The following is a 27,042-nucleotide window of genomic DNA, read 5'->3' as shown; positions in this document are numbered from 1 at the left end:
GGAAAATCAAAGAGTTCCCACGGTATTTTTAAAAAACTAAATTCTACGAGGACGAAGTCGCGGGCATCAGCTAGTATTACATAATAGGTAGTATTACGCGTTATGAATAGTTTAGTGATAACTGGCGTGACCCAAATTGTTTTTAATTAACAAAGTGTATTCTGAATATTGGATGGTAAAACGCAGTAGGTAGCGTATAGGTTAACATTTTCCGGAAAATATTAATTAAAAAACTGAAAGTCAGTACATTTTTTTAACTGTGAAAAAAGAGCAAGCGATGTCATCCAATAAAAAATAGAATATAAGCAAATAAAAATACTGAATAAGCATACAAATATCTGTAAAGGGAAGCAATTTCAGTTCGAGTGAACTCAGCAAAATCATCACGTGGCATATTTGATGTCGATTTTAAGGTGATCGTATACCGACACTGACCTATAGTCCTATGGACCTATGGACCGATAGACGTCCACTGCTGGACCTATGTCCAGCATTGGACGTCTATCGGTTGATGATGATGATGATGATACCGACACCGAGACGCAAGAGCTGCAAAAACCCGCAAGAGGCGGCAAAAATTCGCTTTTCGTGAGACGTAGCAAAATATTGCTTGCTATATTAACTAAAATAATGTACCTACAGTACGCGCCAGAAAATAACGGTTAACGACCTTTAGAAAAAGATAGCGGTTTGGTAGAGCATTGTCTCTATTGTTGAGGCCGACAAAACGTCACATGGGTATGAGGGACAAAGACAACGCTGAAATCTCATTCTAACTAAAGATACATAATTTTACGTACTGTACACCTAACACGAAGTGATGCAAGTGCTCGTGCGTTCTAGCGCCTGGCTCAGATCGATGAAACAATAAGGCGGGATTAAATGTAATAATTTTCAATTGTCAGAATTTGCTTCGTGATTTTTCACAAACGAATTTTTTAAGACTTTTTCAATCTCTACTCCGTAGACAACCCTACCGTCGCGCCTCACTTAATTTCACTAAATAAATCCACTGCGCAGGTTTAGTGTCAGCGATTTCTTTCTTGATGCCAACTGTATGTGAACTCTGCTCATTAGCATTTTCAGTAGATAAAAATGCGTCTTTTGCATAATATGCAAAAGACTTTTTCATCTAATATTTTTAAGATAGAGATTTAGATTAGATTTAGATTTAGATTTTTAGATTTTTGAGAAGATCTTGCATAAAATTTGCAAAATATGCATAATATCATGTAGCGCGGCCGTATGCGATCACCTTTTAAGCGAATCTGGCAATTCATCGTATATGTTACATAATATTATTGGATACATTATATCTCTTTTTAGGATAAACCTTTGCTAAGGAAATGTGGAATCTTTTTTAAAAAGGATATCTCATATTAGTAAAATACCCGTCTATTGAAAGAGCTTTTTCTTTTAAATTATCAAAAGTAGCAAAATTGCTTTTTTGCGACATTATAATTGAATTAGCTACCTACCTAATGTAGGAATTTATTGAATTATAAATTCGAATATGAAATATTTTATTGAATACGTATATTTTTATTGATATTTGGAATCAATTTAAGATGAAATAATTAATGTTGGTAAAAATTAATTAAACACAACTCAAATTATTAAAAGTATAGGGCTGCCTTAAAGGCTGGTTTCCACCAAAGCGAAGATGAGCGGAAATGTGTTTATCTGACCAATCAAATTATAGATTTCAGTCTTGTCAGTCAGTCTGATGACTTGAAAAGATTATCACGTAACCTATCAATAACGTAATGTACTACACCTACTTCGTGGTTGGTTAAATACATTTCCGCCCATCTTCGCTTTGTTGATACAGAGCCTAAAAGCTCTAAAATACAATTATTTGTACTGAATTGAATTTGTATTGGTTTGATATATATCTGCACGTACAACGCGCTTCAATAACGGCAGTCAGAGCAGAGCAGAGATGGTTCAGTCGACCTATCAAATTTTTGAGAGATGACATGGTAATAGGGTCTTGGACTAAGTAATAAAATGATGTGATTTTTTCTATAGCGATAGTTTATGGGGCTAGAATGGGAGAGAATAATTTTAAAAAATCATGATTTTTATTCAATTTTAACATAATTAATGATTAACGTCACGCTGTACAAAAAGCGAATAATGACGTCACAATGCGAAAACGACAAATATTTTCAATTTTTTAACCGACTTCAAAAAAAGGAGGAGGTTCTCAATTCGTCGGAATCTTTTTTTTATTTTTTTATTTTTTATGTATGTTCCCCGATTACTCGAATACGCCTGGACCGATTTTGAAAATTCTTTTTTTGTTTGAAAGGGTATACTTCAAAGTTGGTCCCATTTAAATTTGGTGAAGATCTGATGAACATCTTCGAAGATAGATACTGGAACTCCTCAACGGATAAGAGTAAATTGCTCGCGATCAGTGTAATAGATTAGTAAACAGTAGATTTTTAACCAGTCATAGCATAATTCCATGGGGCCACTAAAAATTGTAAAATAAAAAAAAATTACAAAAAAAATAAAAACCGACTTCAATACACAAACACTAAAAATTGAAAAATAATTTAATTTATTACCGAATATATTATGTATACAAGAGTTAATATAGTTCCATAATAATATTTTTTGGGGTCGGTGCCAATGAGGTGCCATTGTGGAGTCTCATAAAAATATGAAGTCTAGACGATTCGCGCAGCTAAAGCTAATTGACACCGGCACCAAAAAGTATTATTATGGAACTATATTAACTCTTGTATACATAATATATTCGGTAGTAAATTAAATTATTTTTCAATTTTTAGTGTTTGTGTATCGAAGTCGGTTTTTATTTTTTTTGTAAAAAAAAATTTATTAACATAAGAATAGAGTCATTTCTGCTGGAAAATATTTCTTAAAATATCGATACGACTTAAACACAAGCATGAGCCACTCGTCTTCGTGAAATGCAAAAACTATGTATACGCGTTGCGTGCACAGAGCAGAAACGAAGAGGAGTTGGCCTAAGCAACTGTGCACTGTGATTTTCAACTAGGTCCTGACGTCATCACTGTGGGCGGGGCCTTAGTTAGTATGCTGTCTGCGTTCGTCAGGTTCACATATATTGAGACTCGTATTATCGGTGTGTTTTCGCGTTTTTAAGAACAAAAGGATGAAGTGTTGTGTTTTATCGTGTCAAAGTTATTCAGACAGACGTTCTGATGCTATGAATGGTATCACATTTCATTTGTAAGTAATTTTGTACGTAATTTCTACACTTATTGACATCTAGTGTGAGATAGCTGAACTATGTAGTGACATCAATATATCGATGTTAGGTCGCTAAGCGAGTAGTTTTGCTACTAACCCGCAGATGGAAAATTGAGAAGTGGGCGGCGTTCCACAACCCCTCACCCCGCAAAATGTCACTCGATATTTCATAGGGAAATCTTAATACAACATCTCCTCTTTGTTTCTGCTCTATGGTTGCGTGCCTCCCGCCGCGTAGCCTGTGGCGTAGCTCTCCGTGCTACCTCGTAGCACGTTGCATAAGCTACGAGCCAAAGTTTCTTGTAACAACTACTTAGTTTTTATTTTTTGTTTTTTATTGTCACTATTTTTGCTTAGTATAATAAATTATGTACGTAACTTACGACAGTTTTTGAAGTAAAAAGTTTATTGGGCAATTTTGGGATGAGTTTACCCAACTTCAAGGTCGCGTGTAAAAATTAAGCTTTGCTGATAGAATAGTAACAAGCCAAGGCCAAATCTGGCGAAAAAGATTATAACTTTGTTAGCGAATACACAGACAAACAAGGATTTCGACTTAATATTATTCTATATAAATACAGATTTCTCCTTAATATTCCACTCCATATATCAAAGCTACCTTTGAACTCAAATGAAACGAATATTTGCTTTACAACTTGTATTACTTAATATGTATTTCTTAAACTTCTTGCTTCTGCTAATCAAAAGAGTACCAGGTACCTACTTCACTTCCCATTCAAAACTCGCTCAGCCGTTATGTATTCTGTTATAAATATCGTTTGCTTGTTTCAGTGTATTTTTCTCTAATCTATATAAACAGCCACAAAGTAAGATTGTCTGTCTGTCCGTCTGTCTGTCAAGAAACCTACAGGGTACTTCCCGTTGAACTAGAATCATGAAATTTGCCAGGTAGGTAGATCTTATAGCTGACATTTGGGGAAAAATCTGAAAACCGTGAATTTAGGGTTAGATCACACAAAAAAATTAAATTGTGGTCATGAACTAATAATTAGTATTTTCAACTTTCGAAGTGAGTGACTATATCAAGTGGGGTATCATATGAAAGGTCTTCACCTGTACATTCTAAAACAGATTTTTATTTATTTTTATGCATCATAGTTTTTCAATTATCGTGCAAAATGTCGAAAAAATACGACTGTAGTACGGAACCCTCATTGCGCGAGCCTGACTCGCACTTGGCCGGTTTTTTACTTAGTGAATATCAATTCACCTTTTACAGTGTATGGCAGATATGACCGTGCAAAAAAAGGTTATTTTTCCAACTCGGTTCCGGAAAATTCGCGTGCATTCTCTACTCGGTGTTGAATAAATAATGATAGAGTGAATCTAGTGCACTTTCACAATTTTGCACTTCTTGTTTTACAAACCAGACCAAAGGTTAGACCAAAGCTAGACTAATCACTCTGCACTAAAACGTATACATGTTGAAATCAAAAATATTACATAATATTATGATACTCCAGATAGGCAATGCTCATACAATTGGTATTTTAAAAAGTGAACGTAATATATAGGCGTAGCGGCACAGACTAGGTACATATAGAACGCGACAGGTCGAGATGGCAATCGGGGTGGGAACGCCCTGCACTCCCGCACTGCCCCCGCGCTAATCTGGTGCGGGATGGCGCGGGGTTTATGCACCTTTTGACATCTACGACCGTGCTTCAAGTGCAGGGCACATAATTCGAAAACACAATAGACTTCAAATCAACCAATTCAAAGACAATCGCGACCTCACACCGTAAAGCGCAGTGTTGGAAGACCTCCAACTAGGTGGATAGGCGATATCAAACTAGTCGGAGGGAGCCGCTAGATTCAGACGGCGCAAAACTGTGGCGAAGTATCCCTACAAGAGACATGTCCAGCTGTGGACGTCAATCGGTTGATGATGACGAATAGCGTAAAGTTTAGTAGGAATCTAGTTAAAGAGGTTGTGATATATACAAAACCGCTTAAAGTTTCTGTAACTTTACTCAATAGTTTCTGAATAAAACGGTTGTGACTGACGAACAAAGTATAACTACAAAATAATTCCATCTCATACTTTTGATTACGAAACTCTAAAAAACATCATTGATGCTTAAATTAGAAAACATAATCTCCCAGCCTCTCCAGTTATAAAGCCCTCTCCCCGTGCCAAGTTCGCTAGTTGATATTCATGAACGTGATCCAAACCCACGCACGTCCTGCGAGTTACAGCTGCTAACTGGCTTATGATATATTATATGAAATCGTATGAATTTTCGAAGAACCATCTGATAAAATAATCTCTAGAAATTGAGTATGTCTGCGGCCCAGGTGGGAGCGGGTGCGTTCTACAGTGCGGGGTGGCCAGCGTGTAGAACAAACTGTTAATATTTACTTATTTACAAGAAATTGAGTCCTAATCGAGAGCCGGTGCCGAGCGGCATGGAGAATAATAGCATCGCGCCCGCTGGCCGCCCCGCAGGACGCACCCGTTCCCAACTAGGCCGCAGATTTAGACTGAGATCTATAAAGCTCTTAAACTTTGCTCAGACTTAAGTCTCTCGCATAAACTTTCCTTTTAATTGAAACTTAAGTCTACGCAAAGTCAAAGTAGGTATACTCTAACGATCTCAAGCTAAAGCTGCCTTCAAGTTCATTTGTTGGCAATCTAAATCCTAAGCTAATCTCTAAAAGAGTTTAGCGTAATCAAACTATGAGAATTCATTATCTCTCTCCTTAATATACTCTCTTCTCTCTCTCTCTCTCTCTCTCTCTCTCTCTCTCTCTCTCTCTCTCTCTCTCTCTCTCTCTCTCTCTCTCTCTCTCTACTTAATGTAGTTGTACCAGAGCCTAAATATTGTAGATCAATAGGAAAGGACTGAAACTCAAGAAGGTAGCAGTTAGAATCCACTCATAACTATAAATAAGACTGTTTTCGTATATTTTTTTTCTATCAAAAGGTTTACCTATTTATGCTATTGAGAAAAGGGAAGAGATAGAGAGAGAGAAAAGAAGAGAATTGCGAAAAGAAATAATTAGTGTTGCTAAGACGGAGTGTCCTTTGAGCGCGCTCCATACAAACGAAATTTGATTCTTGAATTTGAATACTAGCTTATGTTCGCAACTTCTTCCGCGACCACACAAATTTTTAACCCCTATTTCACCCCCTTAGGGGTTGAATTTTCAAAAATCCTTTCTTAACGGATGCCTACGTCATAACAGGCCTATCTGCATGCCAAATTTCAGCCCGATCCATCCAGTAGTTTAAGCTGTACGTTGATAGATCAGTCAGTCAGTCTGCACCTTTTCCTTTTATATATTTAGATTTATATATAATATCTGTCCCGGCTTTACTCACGTGTTTAGTCGACGCTACCCCGAGTAGTTTCTCTCTAGTCTAGTCTTTAGATTTAGTTTAGAAAAGTAGTTTGTATAAATATGTACTCACCATGTACCTACCTACTTATCTAAGCCTAAAGCAAATACCTACGCGCCAAATGGTAAAATCCAAATACCTGCACACGAATTTCCCATTAGGCAACTGTCGTAAAAACCCATAAGCACCGTTCGGTTTGTGGATTTGTTATTTCAGTTAGAAGCGGCAGAGTTTTTCCATTTTCCAACAATCCGAATACCGACCTCTCTCGTTAGACGCAGTACGAAGTCAAGTTACGACTACGAGATGGAACAAAACCATCAAATTTTATTCAACCAACTCTCGATACACAGTTGCTAAAGGCTTAACTTGTAGAGAACCTGATAACACTACTCTTATATTATATCAGTACCCCTATTATAAATGCGAAAGTGTGTTTATTGGTTGGTTTGTCCTTCAATCACGTCGCAACGGAGCTACGGATCGACGTGATTTTTTTAATGGCTACAGTTAAAGATGTACTAAGTAAACTAGCTAACTTTTGACAAGTTTTGAAGTAGTGGTATCTTTTTCGTATAGTAGGTATTACTTGTAAAAGGGTAACACTACTTACTAGCCAGTGGCGTGCAACTCATAGAGGCATAAAAGCTGCTTACCCAAGAAATAGTTAACTCGGTTGAAATTGCTCAATGCTCATTATTCTTTGACTTGCTTACCTAACTACTGTTTACCCTGGCTTTAAACCCTATGCACGCCACTGATACTAGCTGACTCACACCAGCTTCGTTCGGGGATTTCTGAAAATCCTTTCTCATCAGGGCTCTACGGTGTAACGAAAACCTTCTAAAGATCTAAAAATTTCAAGTTTTTGAATCCGATCTGAGTTGTACGTTTCAGTCACTCAGTTTATTGTTTTATACCTATGTAGAGATTCAAGAGTTTACTAATGAAAATACAAATAGGCGTGAAGCAATAATTTATTGACTGTCCGGTGTCCATAAATAAACAGAGATAATTGAATAGCAAATAAACAAATACGATAACATGAGCTATAATTAAATAAACCTGCTGAGTGCTGATGCAACGCAATAAATTATTCAGGTTTCAAACATGGACCAATACATTATTTTACTAGCTGATGCCCGCGACTTCGTGCGCGTGGATTTAGGTTTTTAAAAATCCGGTGGTAACTCGTCGATTTTCCGGGATAAAAAGTATCCTATGTCACTCTGCAGGTCTTTGACTATACCCATGCAAAAAATCACGTCAATCCGTTGCTCCGTTGCGACGTGATTGAAGGACAAACCAACATACAAACACACTTTCGCATTTATAATAAGGGTACTGATTATGATGTACTAGCTGATGCCCGCGAGTTCGTCCGCGTGGATTTACGTTAAGTAGGTAGGTAGTTATATCTAGTTAAATAATGGGTACTTATTTGATACTGGCTTATGCTCGCGACTTCGCCCGCGTGGACTACACAAAATTTCGAACCCCTATTTCACCTCCTCAAGAGTTGAATTTTCAAAAATCCTTTCTTAGCGGATGCCTACGTCATAATAGCTATCTGCATGCCAAATTTCAGCACGATCCGTCCAGTATTTTGAGCTGTGCATTGATAGATCAGTCACTCAGTCAGTCAGTCACCTTTTCCTTTTATATATTTAGATTATTGCTGATCCTTGTATTAAAATATAGTATCTTCCAAACAAATATGTTATTATGAGCAACTTTCTTTGCGTGTTTCACGTTATTAATCACTCTATTTATCCGCCTACATCAATTACATCATACTCAGCGTTAGTATGAACTTTCACATATAGTTTATTATTATTATTCACACATATAACCACTACACTAGAAGTTTATGAATTGCATATATAGAGAGAGAGCCAGCGCGTGCCAGACCTTTGTTATTTTATAAAAAACTGAAAGTTTCTCTGCGTATTATCTCCAACACTGGGAGGAACATTTGTTTGGATGTTTGTTTTAATCATGGTGGCTATGGGAGATAACAGGTAATAAAGATATAAAAATCTTAAACATAAAGTCTAATTTTTATATACTTTCTTCGCAATAGAAAGTTTAAGGGTGCCTGGTAGGGTGTTGCCACGACATGTGTTTGGCAATGCATGACGTGATTTCTAATACTATTCCGAAGAAAATATAGAAATATTAGACTTTTTACTTTGACGTAAGATTTTTTACACCTGTATTATCTTCCAAACCTGTTATCTCCCAAAGCCACCATGATCCACACAAACATTGAAACAAACGTTCCTCCCAGGTTTGGGGACAATACGCAGAGAAGCTTTCAGCTTTTTTAAAATTACGAAGGTCTGGCACGCGCTCTCTCTTAGTCCATTAGTTATTGCTGTGGTGTGGTATTATATTGCTGGCAGCAGTCCACGTGTGGCCTGCGTTTCTGTGCCGAGCAACAAAAACCAATCCTGGTTTAGAGCTGTGGACCTATATCTCTGTGGCTATAGATCTAGTGCTTTTTTTTTCGTGAATACCGCGTAGTATATAACCCATTGTAATTTTTTTTATTAAAATATAGCTTCAGCATTAACGAATAACGTCATAAGCACTGCATCTCGGTGATATATCGCCAATAGGGATGATAGCAATTCGAGTGTCAGTACGCCAAAACTATTATCGTCAGACTATTATCGTCGTTGTCTTTCAACTGATAGACATGTCCTATGCTGGACGTAGATCTTATACAAGAAACGCCACAGGCCCGGTCTTGTGCCGCTTGTCCAGTATTTCTCAACCACTCGCTTGATGGGATGACCCATCGCAAAATCGCTACTCATATACGAGGTTGCCATACACCATACATGCACTTTAGGATCTCTAGTTGCTATCAGCTCTTTAATCGTGCCCCGTTTATAGACACGTCAGCTCCGCAATCTGTCTTTGAGCTATGTCAGTTACTTCTGCTGGTCGATTGCTCAAAAGCTGCATCAATCACTGCTATCATTGTTGTTATTGGCTGAATTTATGGTACTCTTGCTGCAATAATACATTTCAGCCAATAGCGTCGACCAATCAGAGGTGATTGCAATCGTCATACTGTAACTCAAAAATTAGATACGGCAAGGGATCTCCTTATTTCTGATTTGAAAGGCTACTATTTTTATGCTTCATATAATATGTATAACTCTAATCGTCTCCTTTCGACTTGGATTCGCGAGCAGCTTACAAAGCAATTTGTAAGTGACGACAAAGAAATACTAAGCTCATGAAAAACGACAGCAAACTTTGCACAATGGAAGTGTCGGGGACAGTGCAATTATTTGCTGACACTTAAACGCTCTGAAAAATGTATTGCACTACCGGGAGGGATCTATTTCAGTAGTACTATTCGGTTCCTTTCCATATTTATTTTACCTACTTACTTATGGGCATAGATCTCTAGTAGGGACTTCCACACAACAAAGTTCTTGCACTGTCTGAAACCAGCGGCACTCTGCGACTCGTCCATCCAGTGGGGGGTCTTCCAACGCTGCATTTACTGGTGTGACATCGCCATTCTAGCACCTTGGATGGATAGATTGGACCAATGTCTATCGGTTTCACGACCTATGTGCCCTGCCGATTGCCACTTCAGCCTGACAACCCGGCGGGGTGATTACGTCATACAACGTTGCATGACAGCAGTAGCAATGCGACAGTTCATTTGCTGTCTCTCTTCTTCTTCTTATTTTGCATTGTGGCTATTGCTGTCTCTCTGTAGCCGCTGTTACGTGTGATGTTTGACAGCAATGATGGCGAGGTTCACGCCTGTCGTAAGTCTGTCGCGAGATACGTTATCACCCCGCCGTTTAGCTATATCGGCATCTCTGGTTATATACTAGGGATCTCCTCATTTCTTTTTTTACATTTTAGTCAGTCAGTATGAAAGCTTCTTAAATATCAGCAAGTGATAGCCAAGGCATCGAACCAGCAATAATATTGGCACGTTGCACACAGCACGCGATCGCGTGCCGCGTCACCACTTCACAATGTTACTGAGCTCGTAAACCACTGAGTAAAGTTAACTTTGTACGAGTACCGCTTGTTACGATGTTCAAATGAATGGGAGAATTTTCTTTTAAAACCTTCCACTTCAAGTTTCAAAACTATGCGATAAGAGCGCCGGAGAATGTTACTACTTTCACAAAGGTTTAGTTACCATGCTTTATGTTTTTATATTAGGACGATTGTAGCTTTCTACTGGTGAAAGAATTTTCAAAATCGGTTCAGTAGTTTCAGAGATAAACCCCTAAAAACAAACTTACAAACTTTATAATATTAGTATAGACTAGCTTATGCCCGCGACTTTGTCCGCGTGGACTATACAAATTTTAAACCCCTATTTACCTAAACACCCTTAGGGGTAGAGTTTTCAAAAATCCTTTCTTAGCGGATGTCTACGTAATAATAGCTATCTTTCATGCATGCATGCAGCATGCCGGATTTCAGCCCGATCCGCTCAGTAGTTTGGGTTGTGGGTTGATAGATCATTCAGTCAGTCAGCTTTTCCTTTTATATGTTTGGATTATGATGATATCCACTACTATGGTTTAGTATGGATATCATCATAATCCATACTAATGTTATAAATGCGGAACTGTGTCTGTCTGTCTGTTTGTCTGCTAACTTTTAACGGCCCATCCATTTAATCGATAGTGTCGAAATTTAGCACACTTGCTAGCATCCCGGGAAAGGACATAGGCTAACTTTTGGCTCGAAAAATCACAGAAAGAGTCCGCGTCCAAGAATATGTAGAATTTATTCCAAATACCTATACCCAAATCCGAAGCCTTCGAGCTTTCCAATAAGTAGATATTTTGAGATAAAGTGGCAAATAAGTAAAATCTTCTCTTTCTGAAAACAATACTTTTTCCTATTTGAATAAATGGAATGCTTATCGTTTCAGAAGTTGGCAACGCTCACCAGCACCTGAAGATTTGCGGATTTGTTATTGTTATCGCGGCGAATTTTTCCTACTGTTCGAAATCCAGTCCTCTAAATGAGTCGCACTGCGACGGTACTTGAAGCTGTTTCGAGTCGAATCACTAATTTTACAAGTACTGAGCATCTCCTTTCAGATTGAGCATATATAGGCATATAGGCTACTAGCTGATGCCCGCTACTTCGTTCGCGTGGATTTAGGTCTTTGAAAATCCCGATGAAACTCTTTGATTTTCCAGGACAAAAAGTAGCCTATGTCACTCTCCATGTCTTTAACTATACCCATACAAAAATCACCATGTCACGTCGCTGCGTTGCTCCGTTGGGACGTGATTGAAGGACAAACCAATAAACCAATAAATCAACAAACCAACAAACAAACACACTTTCACATTATTTTTTAATATGGGTATTGATACTCTATAGTCCACCACGCTGCCCAAGTGCAGATTGGCATCCTTTACTCCTATATGAAAATGGAAATTTCTGAGGCATTCAGGTTTTCTGAATCTATTTTAGTTCACCGTTAAAAAGCGTGTGGTAACCGAATCTAAAATATGTAAAAACAATATATAATATGGTACAACCACTAATATTGGACAACAATAGTTACTAGAAGAACTTGAGTGATTTTCCAGCAGATGTTTACAATTAATATCCTACAATAAGACAATCATGAAAAACCCTGTTATACAAACTAAACATCCGCCAACATTTTGTTTGTTTGTGAGGACTATCGCTGCGGACTCGGGAAATCACCCAATTTGAAATCCGAGTGTCCTGCGCACACTCATTTAGAATTCTAATCGCACGAAGCCCGGCAGCCCCTAATTTGAATGTCTTGCTTTGAACCGCTTTCTCCCAACTTACTACACTTTAAATAAAACTCTTGCTTACTTAACTAAATCTACTATATACCTACATAAAAGTTTATCCGACTTAGTACATAATATATCGTTAATAGTGTTTAATACATACTATTACATAATATTATGTACCTATTGTTTCAAAGAATATTTTGACCGTTTTATAATTTCTCTTTCTCTGTGATGATGGTTATTTTTACCAATTATTGATCCAACTTCACTGATTATATCTCAGCATTCGCATCTATTTCCATCTAGATCCACAACTTCGTTACCAGACAGATCTTCAAATAGATTTTTTTAATTTATAGATTAACGCTTGGCTGCAAATTGTAATCAATCCATGGAGCATGCTGCCTAGGAGATGCTTGTTCACTCTTGACTCATAAAATTGTAAGAAATGAACAAACAATTTTACTTTCGTGCAACGATGTGTCTAACTAAACAGGTGGTTAACGTTCCACGAAAGCGTGATAAATTCCGCCCATCCGCCTTTAACTGCTTAATTATTTCGGAAACAGAATGCACGACAAGTTTTGAAATTAGTCAGCTTTTGCACTAATTGCTAACAATTTGTCACGACAAGATGACATGGAGAGGCAGTTTTTTTCTCCAAATACAGGCCACCCTAATAATAATTTACTGCTTAAGGGCCCTTAATTAAAAGAACGCGAAGCCAGTAATACAGTAATAATTTTTTGTTAATTAAAAAAATTATGAAAGATTGGCCCAATTGTTGGCCAACGAGGCCCTAGTGAAACTTTTTTCACAACAATTACAAAACAATTTGTTCAGGTACTTTTATAAAATACAGGCTTTACAAGTGTATTTTTCATAGTTACTTACTTAATTAACTCTAGACATAAATAATAACTATGCGGTCGTGTGTCTCAAAAAATCCTCTCGTCACTCCCCATTGTAACACAGTCTTCTATAACAAATCTTTCACCGTACTAGCTACCCAACTTTGGAACTCACTTCCTGAAAATGTCAGAGAGAACTGCCACTCAGTACACCATTGATGTTGGAATCCCCCGTACACTCATTCAAATACAGAGTGAAGCAGTATTGCCTATCATTACAATAGAGTATTTTATATATTATATGTATTTATATTTTCAGATATTATGTATATAATTATTTATTAAAAGTATTATTATTGTATATAAGTTGATTTGGGTATTTATTATAAGATATTTATGTAGTTTATTAGATTCTAGTACCGTAGACCTATTCCACTTCTTGATACGCCTTACTCACAACCTTGGAAATCTCTGTTTAGAGATAAGCATTTCCAATGTAACTTAATTTATTATTACTTTGTAACTACAATTTTGGTACATGAAAAATAAAAATAAATAAATAACTTTCTAGTTTATAAAAATTGCCTCAGGCTAACTGTCCACTGGCAAGTTTTCTTGCAGAAGTTGCTGTCATTGTCATGTCAATTTCTACAAGTTTATTTTCTTTTTATTATTATCCAAACTTGCATAATTTTATTAACTGCGAATATTTATTAAGTAGGTACTAGATGATGCCCGCGACTTCGTCCGCGTGGATTTAGGTTTTTGAAAAATCCCGTGGGAACTTTTTAATTTTTTGATATGTAAGCTAACTCTATACCAAATTTTATCAAAATCGGTTTAACTGTGGGCCGTGAAAAGCTAGCAGACAGACAGACAGACAGACAGAGAGGCACACTTTTGCATTTATAATATTAGTATAGATAGTATGGATTAGTATGGATACAGTGCGAAAAACTGACTTCTGCCACACTTCTGCAAGAAATTGCGGAATTTACTTGTAAGTGGACACTAATGGCATTATGTTACTAATTAGTTACTATATTGAGATATTTGAGTGATTAGAAAAATAGATAAAATATATCTGGTAAAATAGTAGTCATTTTCGAATAGGTGACAATTTGTTAAGAATCTATCTACCTTATAGAATAACTTGGTGATGCCCGCGACTTCGTCCGTGTGGATTTAGGTTTTTAAAAACCCCTTGGGAACTCTTTAATTTTCCGGGACAAAAAGTAGCCTAGCTATGTCCTTCCCCGGGATGTAAGCTAACTCTAGGTATACAAAATTTCATTAAAATCGTTTAAACTATTGGGCCGTGAAAAGCTAGCAGACAGACAGACAGGCACACTTTCGCATTCATTATATTAGTTTGGATAATGTTGCACCGTCAGTATCTAAATTAAATAATGTAAGCTAATTTTCGTGAGATGAGATGGAATATTAGTTTGTGCCTCTTCTACGAACAACTAGCTGGCGGCACTTGATATTATCCCAGCACTACTAGAACAACATAGTTCAAAGTAGGTACATAGTAATATCTTAATATAAAATAAAATAAAATAAATAAACGTTTATTCGCTGGAATGTGGGTACATGTAGGTGTTACATCAGTTGAGTTGCCTGACACATTCTACCAGATCCTGGTGTGCAAATGGTTAAAGAATATTACAATTACACCAATTTTTTTTCTAGTTCATTACATTTACGAAATCATAAATTTAAACATTACTCAATCAGATAAAATAAAATAAGGATTTCCATGTCGTAGTTAAAAACAAAATAAAATATTCAGTGATTACAGAATATACTTAAACCAGTCATTTAAAAGAAGCAGGACAAAAGCATAGTTTGTCAGCGCATATAAAAGTCCAAATTCATCAATTATATTATAAATTTTTATCCATGAAATAGTCATTAATTTTTCTTGCATAACTGCAGAAGCACTGAACAATATTATCGTCTAGTTGCTTCTCTATGGAGTCAATTATATCGGAAGTCTAATTTAAGACAACTAAATATATAAAACCGGCCAAGTGCGAGTCAGGCTCGCGCAACGAGGGTTCCGTAATTTAGTCGTATTTTTTCGACATTTTGCATGATAACTCAAAAACTATGATGCATAAAAATAAATAAAAATCAGTTTTAGAATGCACAGGTGAAGCCCTTTCATATGATATCCCACTTGATATAGTTATCTTACTTCGAAAATTGAAAATACTAATTATTAGGTTATGACCACAAGTTAATTTTTTTGTGTGATGTAACCACATATTCACGGTTTTCAGATTTTTCCCCTAATGCCAGCTATAAGACCCACCTTCCTGCCAAATTTCATGATTCTAGGTCAACGGGAAGTACCCTGTAGGTTTCTTGACAGACCGACAGACAGACCGACAGACAGACAGACAGACAGACAGACAGATAGACAGACAGACAGACAGACAGACAGACTGACAGAGAGACAGACAGACAGACAGACAACAAAGTGATCCTATAAGGGTTCCGTTTTTCCTTTTGAGGTACGGAACCCTAAAAACGAAAAGGTGACCGACTGACTAGTTGTCGGACTGACTGACTGATCTATCAACGCTCAGTTTAAACTACTGGAGGGATCGGACTGAAATTTTGCATGCGGATAGCTATTTTAACGTAGACATCCGCTAAGAAAGAATTTTTGAAAATGCAAATGCAAATGCAATTGGCCATAGTCTACCACGCTGGCCATGTGCGGATTGGTAGATTTCACACACCTTTGAGAACATTATGGAGAACTCTCAGGCATGCAGGTTTCCTCACGATGTTTTCTTTCACCGTTAAAGCAAGTGGTATTTAATTACTTAAAACGCTCATAGCTCCGAAAAGTTAGAGGTGCGTGCGAACCCCCGACCTCCGATTAGAAGGCGGACGTCCTAACCACTAGGCTATCACAACCACACAATACAAGCAAAATACTACTGTCAGATGCAGCTTAAACCGCAAACAACGATTTGTGCCACAAAGATTGTGGTTTATCGACCATAATATAGTGATCAATTGACTTGTGGTACAAACTACTGAACTATCTCTTCTTAATACAAGAAACTCGGTAAGTCAGTAACAATATTGACACCTCGAATAAAACTTTATACGAAAGTACCCTTAAATAATAAAAACTCTTTTGGAGAGTAAGATTGCATCCTGGGGACAGGCATTGAATACTTTCAATCCTTGGAAAAAAGTTCTTACAGATTTTTTTAATCTTTATTTTTAGAGACTTGAATATGCCAGCCCTATCGTACAAAAAAAGATAAACAACAATAAAAAAAATTGACCCTTAATAATAACACACATTATAACACAGTACACAGAAATTATAATACCTATAGGTACTACTTACAATTTTTTTTTAAATTTACCAGAATTTTTAAAAATACTGGTTGATCTTTTAAGTGTAGTAACTGCTCAAGTAAACTATCGATCCATCGAGACAATTATCCAAGGTGAAACATTGGTTGTAAGTAATAAACCCAAGCTAAAGACGAGGAAAATGCTCATTAGGAGGCATGTAAAGTTCCCGAAAATGCGAATGAAATTCGATTTCGTACCTCGAAGGATCATTAAACAGGTGGTTTCGGTTCAGCTATCTACAGAAGAGCGATAAATTTTGCCATATCGGCTTAATTATATGGGAAATTGAGTGTAAGAAGATTTTCCAAATTAGACTGTTTTGGTATTACAAGAATTTCCAATTAAGTAAAATAATTTTGAAGAACTTACCCAGAATCATTGATAAGTATACATATAACTCGTATTGACCTTTGTTCTATTACTAATTTATTGTTAAACTAATATGCCATTAATACTATAACTTTAAATACCTAATGGCTAGATATCACTACCCATGTTATATAAATGCGAAAGTGTTTATTTGTTGGTTTGTCCTTCAATCACGTCGTAATGGAGAAACTTATCAACGCGATTTTTTTGCAAAATCCTAGTAAGTGACAAATACTCTTCATTTCAAAAAATCAAAGAGTTCCCACGGGATTTTTAAACACCAAAATCCACGCGGTTAAAGTAAATCAGCTAGTTGCTTATAATGCATAAAAATCACAGTTAGGTATAACTTATTAGTTTAATTGTTTATCACACTATTTAGCGGAAAAATTCGATTTCAGTATTGTATTGTTTCCAGTCCTTTATTATTTTAAAATTCAAGAAAACTAAGTTCCTTGGTTGTTTTTAAAAACATGAGGACGCTACTTATTGCACATGTCTCGGATCTTATCTCAAGCTGAGCACGGTAGGTCATTATTTTTGAAGTCTAGACAATTCCCCTACGAGCTAAGTCATAAACAGCAGACCAAGTAGCTGTCTCAACTATCAATGTAAGATATGGCCCGCTCCATATGAGCACTAGCCATTATCTACACTATGCACTGATAAATCTCCATTAATAAAACCGGATAATATTATCATGTGAGGTTTTTTACATTTATACATATCAAAGATTGCGTAACCGGCAGGAATCGAACCTGCATCTTCTGGGTTCGCGCCCGATGCCTTGACTACTCGGCCACGGTTTCGCTTACTGCCAGTGACGAAATCTGTAATACTTATGTTCACTCAGTACTGAAGCGACTGTTTAATGCCATCTAGTAGCGACACTTTGCAGTTATCGAAACTAATTAATATCCTTATGCTCCTGACACTGCCTGAAACCAGTACATGCTTACCTATACTAATTAAAATTTGCGTTCATTATGGTATCTATCGAAGTAAAAATGTAGACGTAAAAATTATAAGCAACTTAAGTATTACGATTTTTTTATGTCTAAATAAATACTGTAACTGCTTCTAAATGGGTTATATGCGTATCCAGCGACCTAGCACATAAAGGTGCATTTACTCTTACACATTCGCAAAAGAAGACGCGACGAGTGACTGACCGGGTTGCGGGCTACGCTCACACAATGACAAACAATAAAATTATTGTCTCCGGACTCGTTTCTATCTCCGTTGAAGACAAATTATCGGCGAGAAGCGCAAGGTTAAGCTAAAGTATGTAGGTAAATCATCTTACGATAGGTAGTAAAAAATATCAAAGAATAAAAAATAAAAGATTTTAATCTAGCAAAAACGTCAAAGACGGATGCCGGCAAGCAATCATCTGCAGCAAAAACGGTCCACTGAGCGAGCCGGCTGACCGCAATTTATTAAGAAACTAATCTGCTTTCTGCACTGGAAAGCAAATTTCTTGTATAAGTAAGTAGTATAATTATTTTAACGGTGACAACTTTCTATGCTCTTTCTGTGCGTTTTACGCTCGTTTTGGCAATACGTGCTTACACGGGCGCTACATTCCGTGGTTCAATAAAACGAACGCGCGTACAGGCACTCATTTCGCCATTTTCACTCGAACCAGTGAGTCAACTAGTAGCAATTTTGATGGGTTTCTTGCGCCTATAATATGAGCTTGTATTATACAGGAAGATTTTTTTGGTTTTGCACAAAACATTTTTGGTGGTTCTGTATCGTTAATAGAACACATTTCCATTCATAATTTAGTACCTTTTTTGAAATATTTTTTTTACCTTAAAATAAGCAAATCATGGACATACTATTCATAAACAAAGCACGCTAGCTGACTCTGACGTTTTCCTTTTTTTTTTAAATACCAAGTTCGCATCTTAGACGATATTAAAGCGCACAGAGGCCAATGGCCGTAGCGCGCGTCATCAGGCGTGAGTGTGTGTATTTTAATCAACAGCTGAAGATAACGTTTGTAGGGTGACCCTAATCATCTGTTCAAAAGTGGATATCTTTGGTAAACGATAACTTTGGTATTCTTAAGTAAAATAAAAAATACGTGTTAATTAAATTTCGTTTCTATACAACATAAAAAAATGTGCAAAACCAAAAAAAATCTTCCTGTATATAAGCGCATCTACGCTCGTACGAGATGCTCATGACAAAATACACGCGCGTATACAATAACACGCTTTTACGCGCAAAAAACTGATTTGAAACCGCTCTAAGGCTAGGGACAAATCTAGCGAAATCGCGAACATAATTTTTTTACGCGGAAATTCTCGTCGGCGTTTTGTCCGCACCTAGTAATTAGGCTCTCATAATGTTCACGCATGACACATTCGAGCATACAAGGTTTTTTTGCGCGCGTTTTTTGCCTCTGGCCCCTGGGCCACCCACGTTTTTTCGCTCTGTTTCATTGAGGAAAGAATTTTAATTGTACGTAAATGCGACGATTCTTGGCCCCTGTTATAGTAGATTACTGCACGATAATTAAAACGCTACTTAAACGTCAATATTATATTAGGTACTTTGCTTTATCTGAAGTCTGAACATTCAGAAGCTCTTTGAAATTTCCGCTTGAATTATTTTAATAAAGGGGTTAGAGAACAGATCGTTACGGTAGGTATTATTAATTCAATGTAGCCTTTATCTTTACAATACATAAGTTGAAATGAGAATGGTGAATTAATGCAACCGCGTGCTCACAAAATTGATAATGATATGATAATGTAAGTAGTAACTTAGATGTACCTACGGGTTTAGAATTTAACTTCAAGGAGCTACTTAATCATAATCATTTATTTATTTTGCTCAGATATGGTAGGTACATGTATAATATTATTTACATGGGGTCTTAAAAATTAGGTAATCATAATCACATATCCTGCCAAGCAGCATCTCATTTCACCTTCTTAAAATATTGTTCTGTCATCATGTTAAAGTTATTAACAATTCAAATATCTAATTCTATGCATCAATAAAAAAAGAAAAAATCAAAGTGCAATTAGTGACAAAAGAAAAAGCTGAGTGACTGACTGACTGAACTATTAACGCACAGCTCATAATAGTGGACGGATCGGGTCGTTTGTAGATATTATGGCGTACGTAGACTCCATAAGGATTTTTGAAAATTCAGAGTAAAATAGGGATTTGAAAGTGTAGACAAAGTCGCGGCTATAAGCTAGTTATGTAATACGGTTCAAAATGACTAATTAAAATTAGAGCTGTGAAATATACTAGGTGCCTAGATACAAGGAAGTAAATTACTTGAAAGTGACTTCGTCAAGTAACTCAAAGCTTTAGCCCCTTAACTTAGACGACGGAAGTTTTTCAGCATAATGTAGAGTTGGATTATTTCTCTTGTACTTCAAATATTATTAACGGATGAGATAATTTACAATTAACAAACAATTTTGTTCAACTTTTTAAATTATAATAAGCGGAGACCCCGGACCCGGAGCCTCCCAAAATACATTGAGGGTGGTCACCAGGGAGCTATTATTTGATAGAAACCCAACCTATCTAACAGGACCTTTAAAAGGATTTTTTTTTATTTGTCCAAAAACAGCCAACAGAATTACACACTCAAAATTATACAAAATGTTATCGAGTTTTACAGGTCCCGTGTAACTCTAATTACGGACCGTTACAACGAGCATAATATTCTCCCCATTACAAAAAATATAATAATATTATAATCCTACTAGCGACCCGCCCAGGCTTTACACGGGTGCAATGGAATGTAACTAATGTGGTGTCAGTTGCTTTTACGATGTAGGAAACCTGCATGCCTGAGAGTTCTCCAGAATGTTCTCAAAAGTGTGTGAAGTCTGTCAATCTGCACTTGGCCCGCGTGTTGGTTTATGGCCAAAACCCTCATTCTGAGACCCCTCCTTCCCATTCTGCGAGGAGACTTGTGCTCAGTAGATTCCTAGTGGGTGATGGGTTGATACTTGATCATGATGATGACGATGAGATTATAACATGTAACTCTGATCTCTTGCAGACTCGGAACTCGAGGAGTTGGGTGAGCAGCTGCCCCGGTACCGGCCGGACTCCATCGCGGCGCTGCGGCGGCAGACGCGTTTCACGGAGCCCGAGCTCAAGCGCCTGTACCGGGGCTTCAAGGCGGAGTGCCCCACTGGCGTGGTGCGGGAAGACACCTTCAAGCTCATATACTCCCAGTTCTTCCCACAGGGTGGTAAGTTGACTAACAAATGAAAAATGCCACGGCATTCTTCATTTGTCCCAGGACACCTCGACAGCTCATGCGAGGTGTCCTAGGTTAGAAGCGAAAGACTAGGAGCCGCGTTTGGGTTATGGCAATGATAATGGACTTCACTGTCTGAGTAGTGCGTCCATATACGTGAGCGAGACAGAGTAAAAGAGATAAAGAACTCAATGGGCAGCGTACCTATTTACTAAGTAGTTCACTCTTGCGTCAGACTCTGGTCACACGAGTCTATATATTTACTTGTGTGCTGTCTGACGTCTGGTGGTCTGCTTCTATACAACAGAAGCGAATATATTCACTTCTGTTATGTAGAAGTAGTCGCATGGCAGTCGTAGCTTTGTGGAAGTCCATGATATACAAGAAACTTCAAGCTTAATTTGCTATAATCCGCCAAAACAGACAATGATAACGCCAAAGTGAACTAGTACCTACCTAAATGCGATGCCAGTTGATTTATCCTTAAAGAATCTACTCTATCTCGTTCAGGTATATACTTAATGATCGCACTGGTCGCACGATTTTGTACTCGTTGGGTCGCACTGGCCAGCCAAGTTTAGGAAGCCTAGCAAAGTGCGTTTCATTGCCACATCCCAAACGCTTCGCTTCAAAAATAAAACGGTTCGGGAAAGAATTTGGTTCTTCTGTACATAGTACACAGAACGTTGCTATAAAGTACGCGACAGGTCGAGATGGCAATCGGAATCAAACTCTGAAACATTTACAGCCTTACATCATTTTATACCCAATTAAACCGGACTGATTTCTCATAAAAAAACTGTGAAAACATTAATGTCAAAAAAATGCTTAAAATTCACCATCAAGAGCAGGCCAGGTTTAATTTTCTTTATAAATAAAATTAACAAGGAAATGCAGGAAAGTGTTTTATTTACCTGACGAAAAGCGAAGATGTAGCTGAAAATCAAGATAGAAGAAACCCTACAAGGTAAGTGACTTAACCTTTAACATAAGTAGGTAGGTAAGTAAAGTACATACATACATACATAGTCATAGTCATTTATTCATAAATATACATTATACGTCAATCACAATAAATCAAATTCCTCTGTATCTACATCTAAATATATAAAAGGAAAAGGTGACTGACTGACTGATCTATCAACGCACAGCTCAACTTTTTAACATTCAACTCCTAAGGGCGGTGAAATAGGTGTTTGCAATAATTTGTGTAGTCCACGCGGACGTAGTCGCGAGCATAAGCTAGTACATATATAAAAGGAAGAGCTGACTGACTGACTGATCAACGCACAGCTCACAACACTGGACAGATCGGGCTGGGCATGTAAATAGCTATTATCACGCAGACATCCGCTGAGAAAGCATTTTTGAAAATTCAATGCCTGGGTTATAGGGATTTGAAATTTGTGTAATCCACGCGGACTATGTCGCGAGCATAAGCTAGATTTTTTAATAATGACATAATATGTTAGAATAATAAATTTTCTTAAAAAGATAAAGCAAATATAAATTTAAATAAACAATTTAGTCTTGGACCTTCCCAAGTAGAAATTCATTATACCTACTTACTACGAGAAAGCGACAAGCCAGCTTTTCATTTTTCTTTTAAAAATATTTATGTTTTGCGCATTTTTTATGTTTTTATTTTCTGTTTTCTGTAGATAACCTACATACATACCTACTTACATTAATATACTTAATATGACGTATTAAATGAAATATGTAATTAGGTATTTACACTCACTTTCTTCAATCTTGAACATTTTTTAAACGCCTAGCCCAATTCAAGAACTCGTAGCTTGAGAATTTCTCATGAAAGAAACGGTGATATTTCACAAACCGTATTACACGAGAGCCGGCGTAGTGGGTGCCACTTGGGTCGTTTGAGCACAGCTTGAAAGTCACTCCGCAACTTTGAGAACTGGCAAGATGCATTTTCCGCGCGACGGACGTTTATATTGAGTACAGTAGCCGGCAAGAAACATCGACCTTTCGAATGAGATTTCGCCTTTGTAGAGCGTTGTCTCTGTCACTCATACCTGTGACGTTTTGTTGGTCACAACGACAGCTCTCTATTTCTAAAGGTCGATGTACAATATTTCCTGCCCGGTACTGTAGGTATATTTACTACTCGCGTCCTTTTGGATTTTCATCCAGAATCCAGATAACTCTAAACTATACCACACTAAATTGACAAGTCTAAAAGTAAGTAGTGAGTGATAAGAATAACCTATTCGACGCGATTCCCTAGAGAAATTAAGGAAATAGGTATTTTTACAGTAGCCTCTCAATATACTTAAGTACAACAAAATAATTTTTGCAAGACAAAATATTCTTAGTTACAAGAAAATTGGTGATCTACATAGCAGCTTAGAATACATTAGAATAGTGTACCTAATAGGCAAATTAGAAACCGTAATAAAGCTTGCGAATCCTGCGCTCCGTCTCAAGAAAGTGTAAAAGTCGTTTGAGGGAATGAGTATAATCTTTTATTAATCTTAACCTACTTAAGAAAATTCCGCAATCAAATCTACATTTCCCTTTATACAAGTTTTAAAAATCTATTAAAATATTATCTCCTGAAAAAAGCATATCAAGATTTATGATTATGATTGAAGATTATGTACCTAAATGATATTATATGTAATAGGATTTGATTTAATGCTCGTTCCAGCAAGTGCGAACTGCGGAACTGCAATAATTATTGGGTAGTTTTATACATGGCATAATATTGTAAATCGGACCTTTGAAAAGAGCAACCGCCGACTTTCTTGTTGTTTCTTCTCCGTAGGAATTCTCAGTAGCAATATTTAACTTAAACATCATAGCTACTTAATAAACGTTTTTCTAAAACACTACAGGTCTTTTTAGGTACCTACCTACAATTATTAATAGCAAAAAAGCGAAGCGAAGTTAACATTGCCCTGGGGAGTAAACTTGTTGCTCTATGGTTGCCTGCTGGACCATCAAAGCAAACACGCTAACTTTAAAAAAAAGAAAGAATGAGAGTAGGCAAATCTATAATAAGCTAGGCTAGAGTCATCAATTAAAAATTCAATAAAAATGAAACCAAAAACATCTTGGAATGTTTGGACAGCATAAATTGAATTTAAAAATTAGAGATTAGAGAAAGAATATTTTGCAATTCCCCTCTTCGGCAAAATTGACGTTCATCTTCGTTAAGGATTTTTCGTATTCTAGTAGTATAGTCATTATTCAATTCGCTGGAAATTTTAATTCGTTTTCAGAAAGGGTTTTTGAATATTAAATTGCGCCTACACTTCACCCATTTATACTTTACCTCTTTATAATATTAGTTTAGATAGGTGTGACCGTTTACACGCTGATTTTATTACTAACTAACACTTTGTAATTATACTTCTCACCTACACTTGCTACTTAACAAAGGGTAAAACAAGCATTAATCACACCAATCCCAGTGGCTACGGGAAACTTTATAGAAAAGCATCAAATGTTGTTCATCTACGGTTCAACGGAAAAAATATTTTAAAATCTTTCTTCGTTTCAAATTTCGTTTACATTCAAAAAAGAAATACAAACAAGTATTTTATTGAAAGAAAATGCAGTAACTACATAACTTATTGAGAACTTATCAGAAAACCTATAAATAACTAGCTTATGCTCGCGACTTCGTCCGCGTGGACTACACAAACCCTTGAGGTTGAATTCACAAAAATCATTTCTTAGAAGATGCCTGCGTCGTAATAGCTATCTGCATGCCCAATTTCAGCCAGATCCGTCCAGTAGTTCATAGATTTATAGATCAGTCAGTCAGTCACCTTTTCCTTTTATATTATATTTAGATTTTCCAAGCACAAAGCAATATGGGTAACTTTGTAAGAGCACAAAAGTAAAAGTATAACAGCTAAATATAGTTAGGTACCTATCCTTTCCTTTTGCATCGTGAACTATTCAGTAGCATCTGAGAATACATAATTGCACAAAACAAACCATACATTTAACTAGGTTACCTATTTACGCAAGACTTTAAATGATATTCCAAAAATCACCGCTATACGCTATACCAATCTTACCCGCCGCTACTTACATTGTGAACACGATCATAGTCTCGGCAGTCTCGGTAAGAGCTATAGTCCGTACTAAGTGAGAACTCCTTACGATTCACCTTTATAGAATAAAATCGTACTTTTGACATCACAGTTGACATTGGGGTCGATTCCCTTGTACACAATCTCTAAACTAAACTAAATTAACAAGTCTAAATCTAGTGCTATCCTTTTCCGCGAGCAACATTATGAAAGGAATAGCAATAGATTTAGACGTGCCATTTTAGTTTAGTTAGTGTGTACAACGGAATTAGCCACAGAATAAAGTTAAAATAGCGCGTAAAAACTTAAAAATTTACCTGTAAAGCGATGATATCGGTACAGGCAAAGAAACCATAAGTAGGTACCTATTAGAATAATTACCAGTTTGGCAAGAGTCATCATATAAATATTATGAATAAATTAATCTATACCTATGTATAAAAGGAAAAGCTGACTGACTAGCTGACTGATTGACTCAAACTACAGGACGGATCGAGCTGAAATTTAGCAAGCAGATAGCTTTTAGGACGTAGTCATCCGCTAAGAAAGGATTTTGGAAAAATCAATTCCTATAGTGGTAAAACAGGGGTTTGAAATCTGTGTAGTCCACGCGGACAAAGTCGCGGGCATAAGCCAGTCTATATATAAGAGGTAATGTCGTTAAGTTTGTTTGTAGGGGGTAATCTTTGGAACTACTGAACCGATTTTAAAAATTCTTTCACCAGTAGAAAGCTACATTATTCCTGAGTGACATAGGCTGAGTGATATACGGGATCTTTAAAAACCTAAATCTACCCGGGCGAAGCCGCGGGGATCAGCTAGTTATAAATAAAGTTCTAAAAAAATATGTAGTAACGCCTACAACAAACTAGTTAACTAGTAGTAGTATGTCATTGCTACAAACGCATAATAAAACCTAAGTACCTACGCCCTAAAACGCTGAGATAAAATAGGTATGAGTATGTCACGTAGATATCTACCTAGCCGTTGAAATAAATAGCAGCTAAAGCGCCGCCGGACACAAATTTGCGATTCACGGCATTCGCTTGAAAAAACTTACTCTCGCGAAAATAAAATATTGCCCATAAAACAAGCCACTCGTGAAAGCCTTGCTAAATAGTACCATATATTTTTTTATTAGAAACTCGGACTCCTACTCAAATACTAAAGTTGGGTAGGTGCGTGCTTGAGTATTGGCATGATTATTCTGTAACTTGGTTTGTTGCATTCTTTCAATGTAATGAGAAAACTAAGCACTTAAAATTGTAGGTGCTGATTCATTAATCCTTATCCAAATAAGTAACTACCTAGGTACCTTAAATAGGTACATTGTGCATTTAATATAGATCAATATGACCCTTTATAGCATTAATTTAAATGAATGTTTTCGAAGATATTACAGATTTAAAATGCAGGGACTATATTACTATTGGATTACTTAATAAAAATGTGCTTTTCAGCGCGACACCGTAATCTGTACTTATAAGAACGTTACGATAAACTAAAAATATATATAAGTAGGTAATTTGACGGGCGACTACAGATAGGCTAATAATAAATTGTTGTCCTGGAAAATATGAAGTTCCCATGGGATTTTCAAAAATCTAAATCCACGCGGGCGAAGCCGCGGGCATCAGCTACTTTATGCATAAAAATAAAAATAAATCTGTTTTAGAATGTAGGTACAGGTAAAGCCATTTTATAAAATACCTACCTCACTTGG

The 27,042-nt window shown here is 36.8% G+C and overlaps 1 protein-coding gene across 3 annotated transcripts in view; it reads left to right on the top strand.

Moving 5' to 3' along the window:
* The window catches only part of LOC117986474 (Kv channel-interacting protein 4-like), a 231,227-nt gene that overhangs the window by 189,277 nt on the left and 14,908 nt on the right, over positions 1 to 27,042 (top strand). For all 3 annotated transcript variants that reach the window (XM_069501944.1, XM_034973310.2, XM_034973309.2), the window contains one exon: positions 21,046 to 21,240. In XM_069501944.1, coding sequence (XP_069358045.1) covers positions 21,046 to 21,240 — 195 coding nt within the window. The remainder of the gene's footprint in view (positions 1 to 21,045; positions 21,241 to 27,042) is intronic.

Source organism: Maniola hyperantus, chromosome 11 (assembly GCF_902806685.2).
Source record: "Maniola hyperantus chromosome 11, iAphHyp1.2, whole genome shotgun sequence".
NCBI lineage: Eukaryota > Metazoa > Arthropoda > Insecta > Lepidoptera > Nymphalidae > Maniola > Maniola hyperantus.
This window is presented reverse-complemented; position numbering and strand designations above follow the sequence as displayed.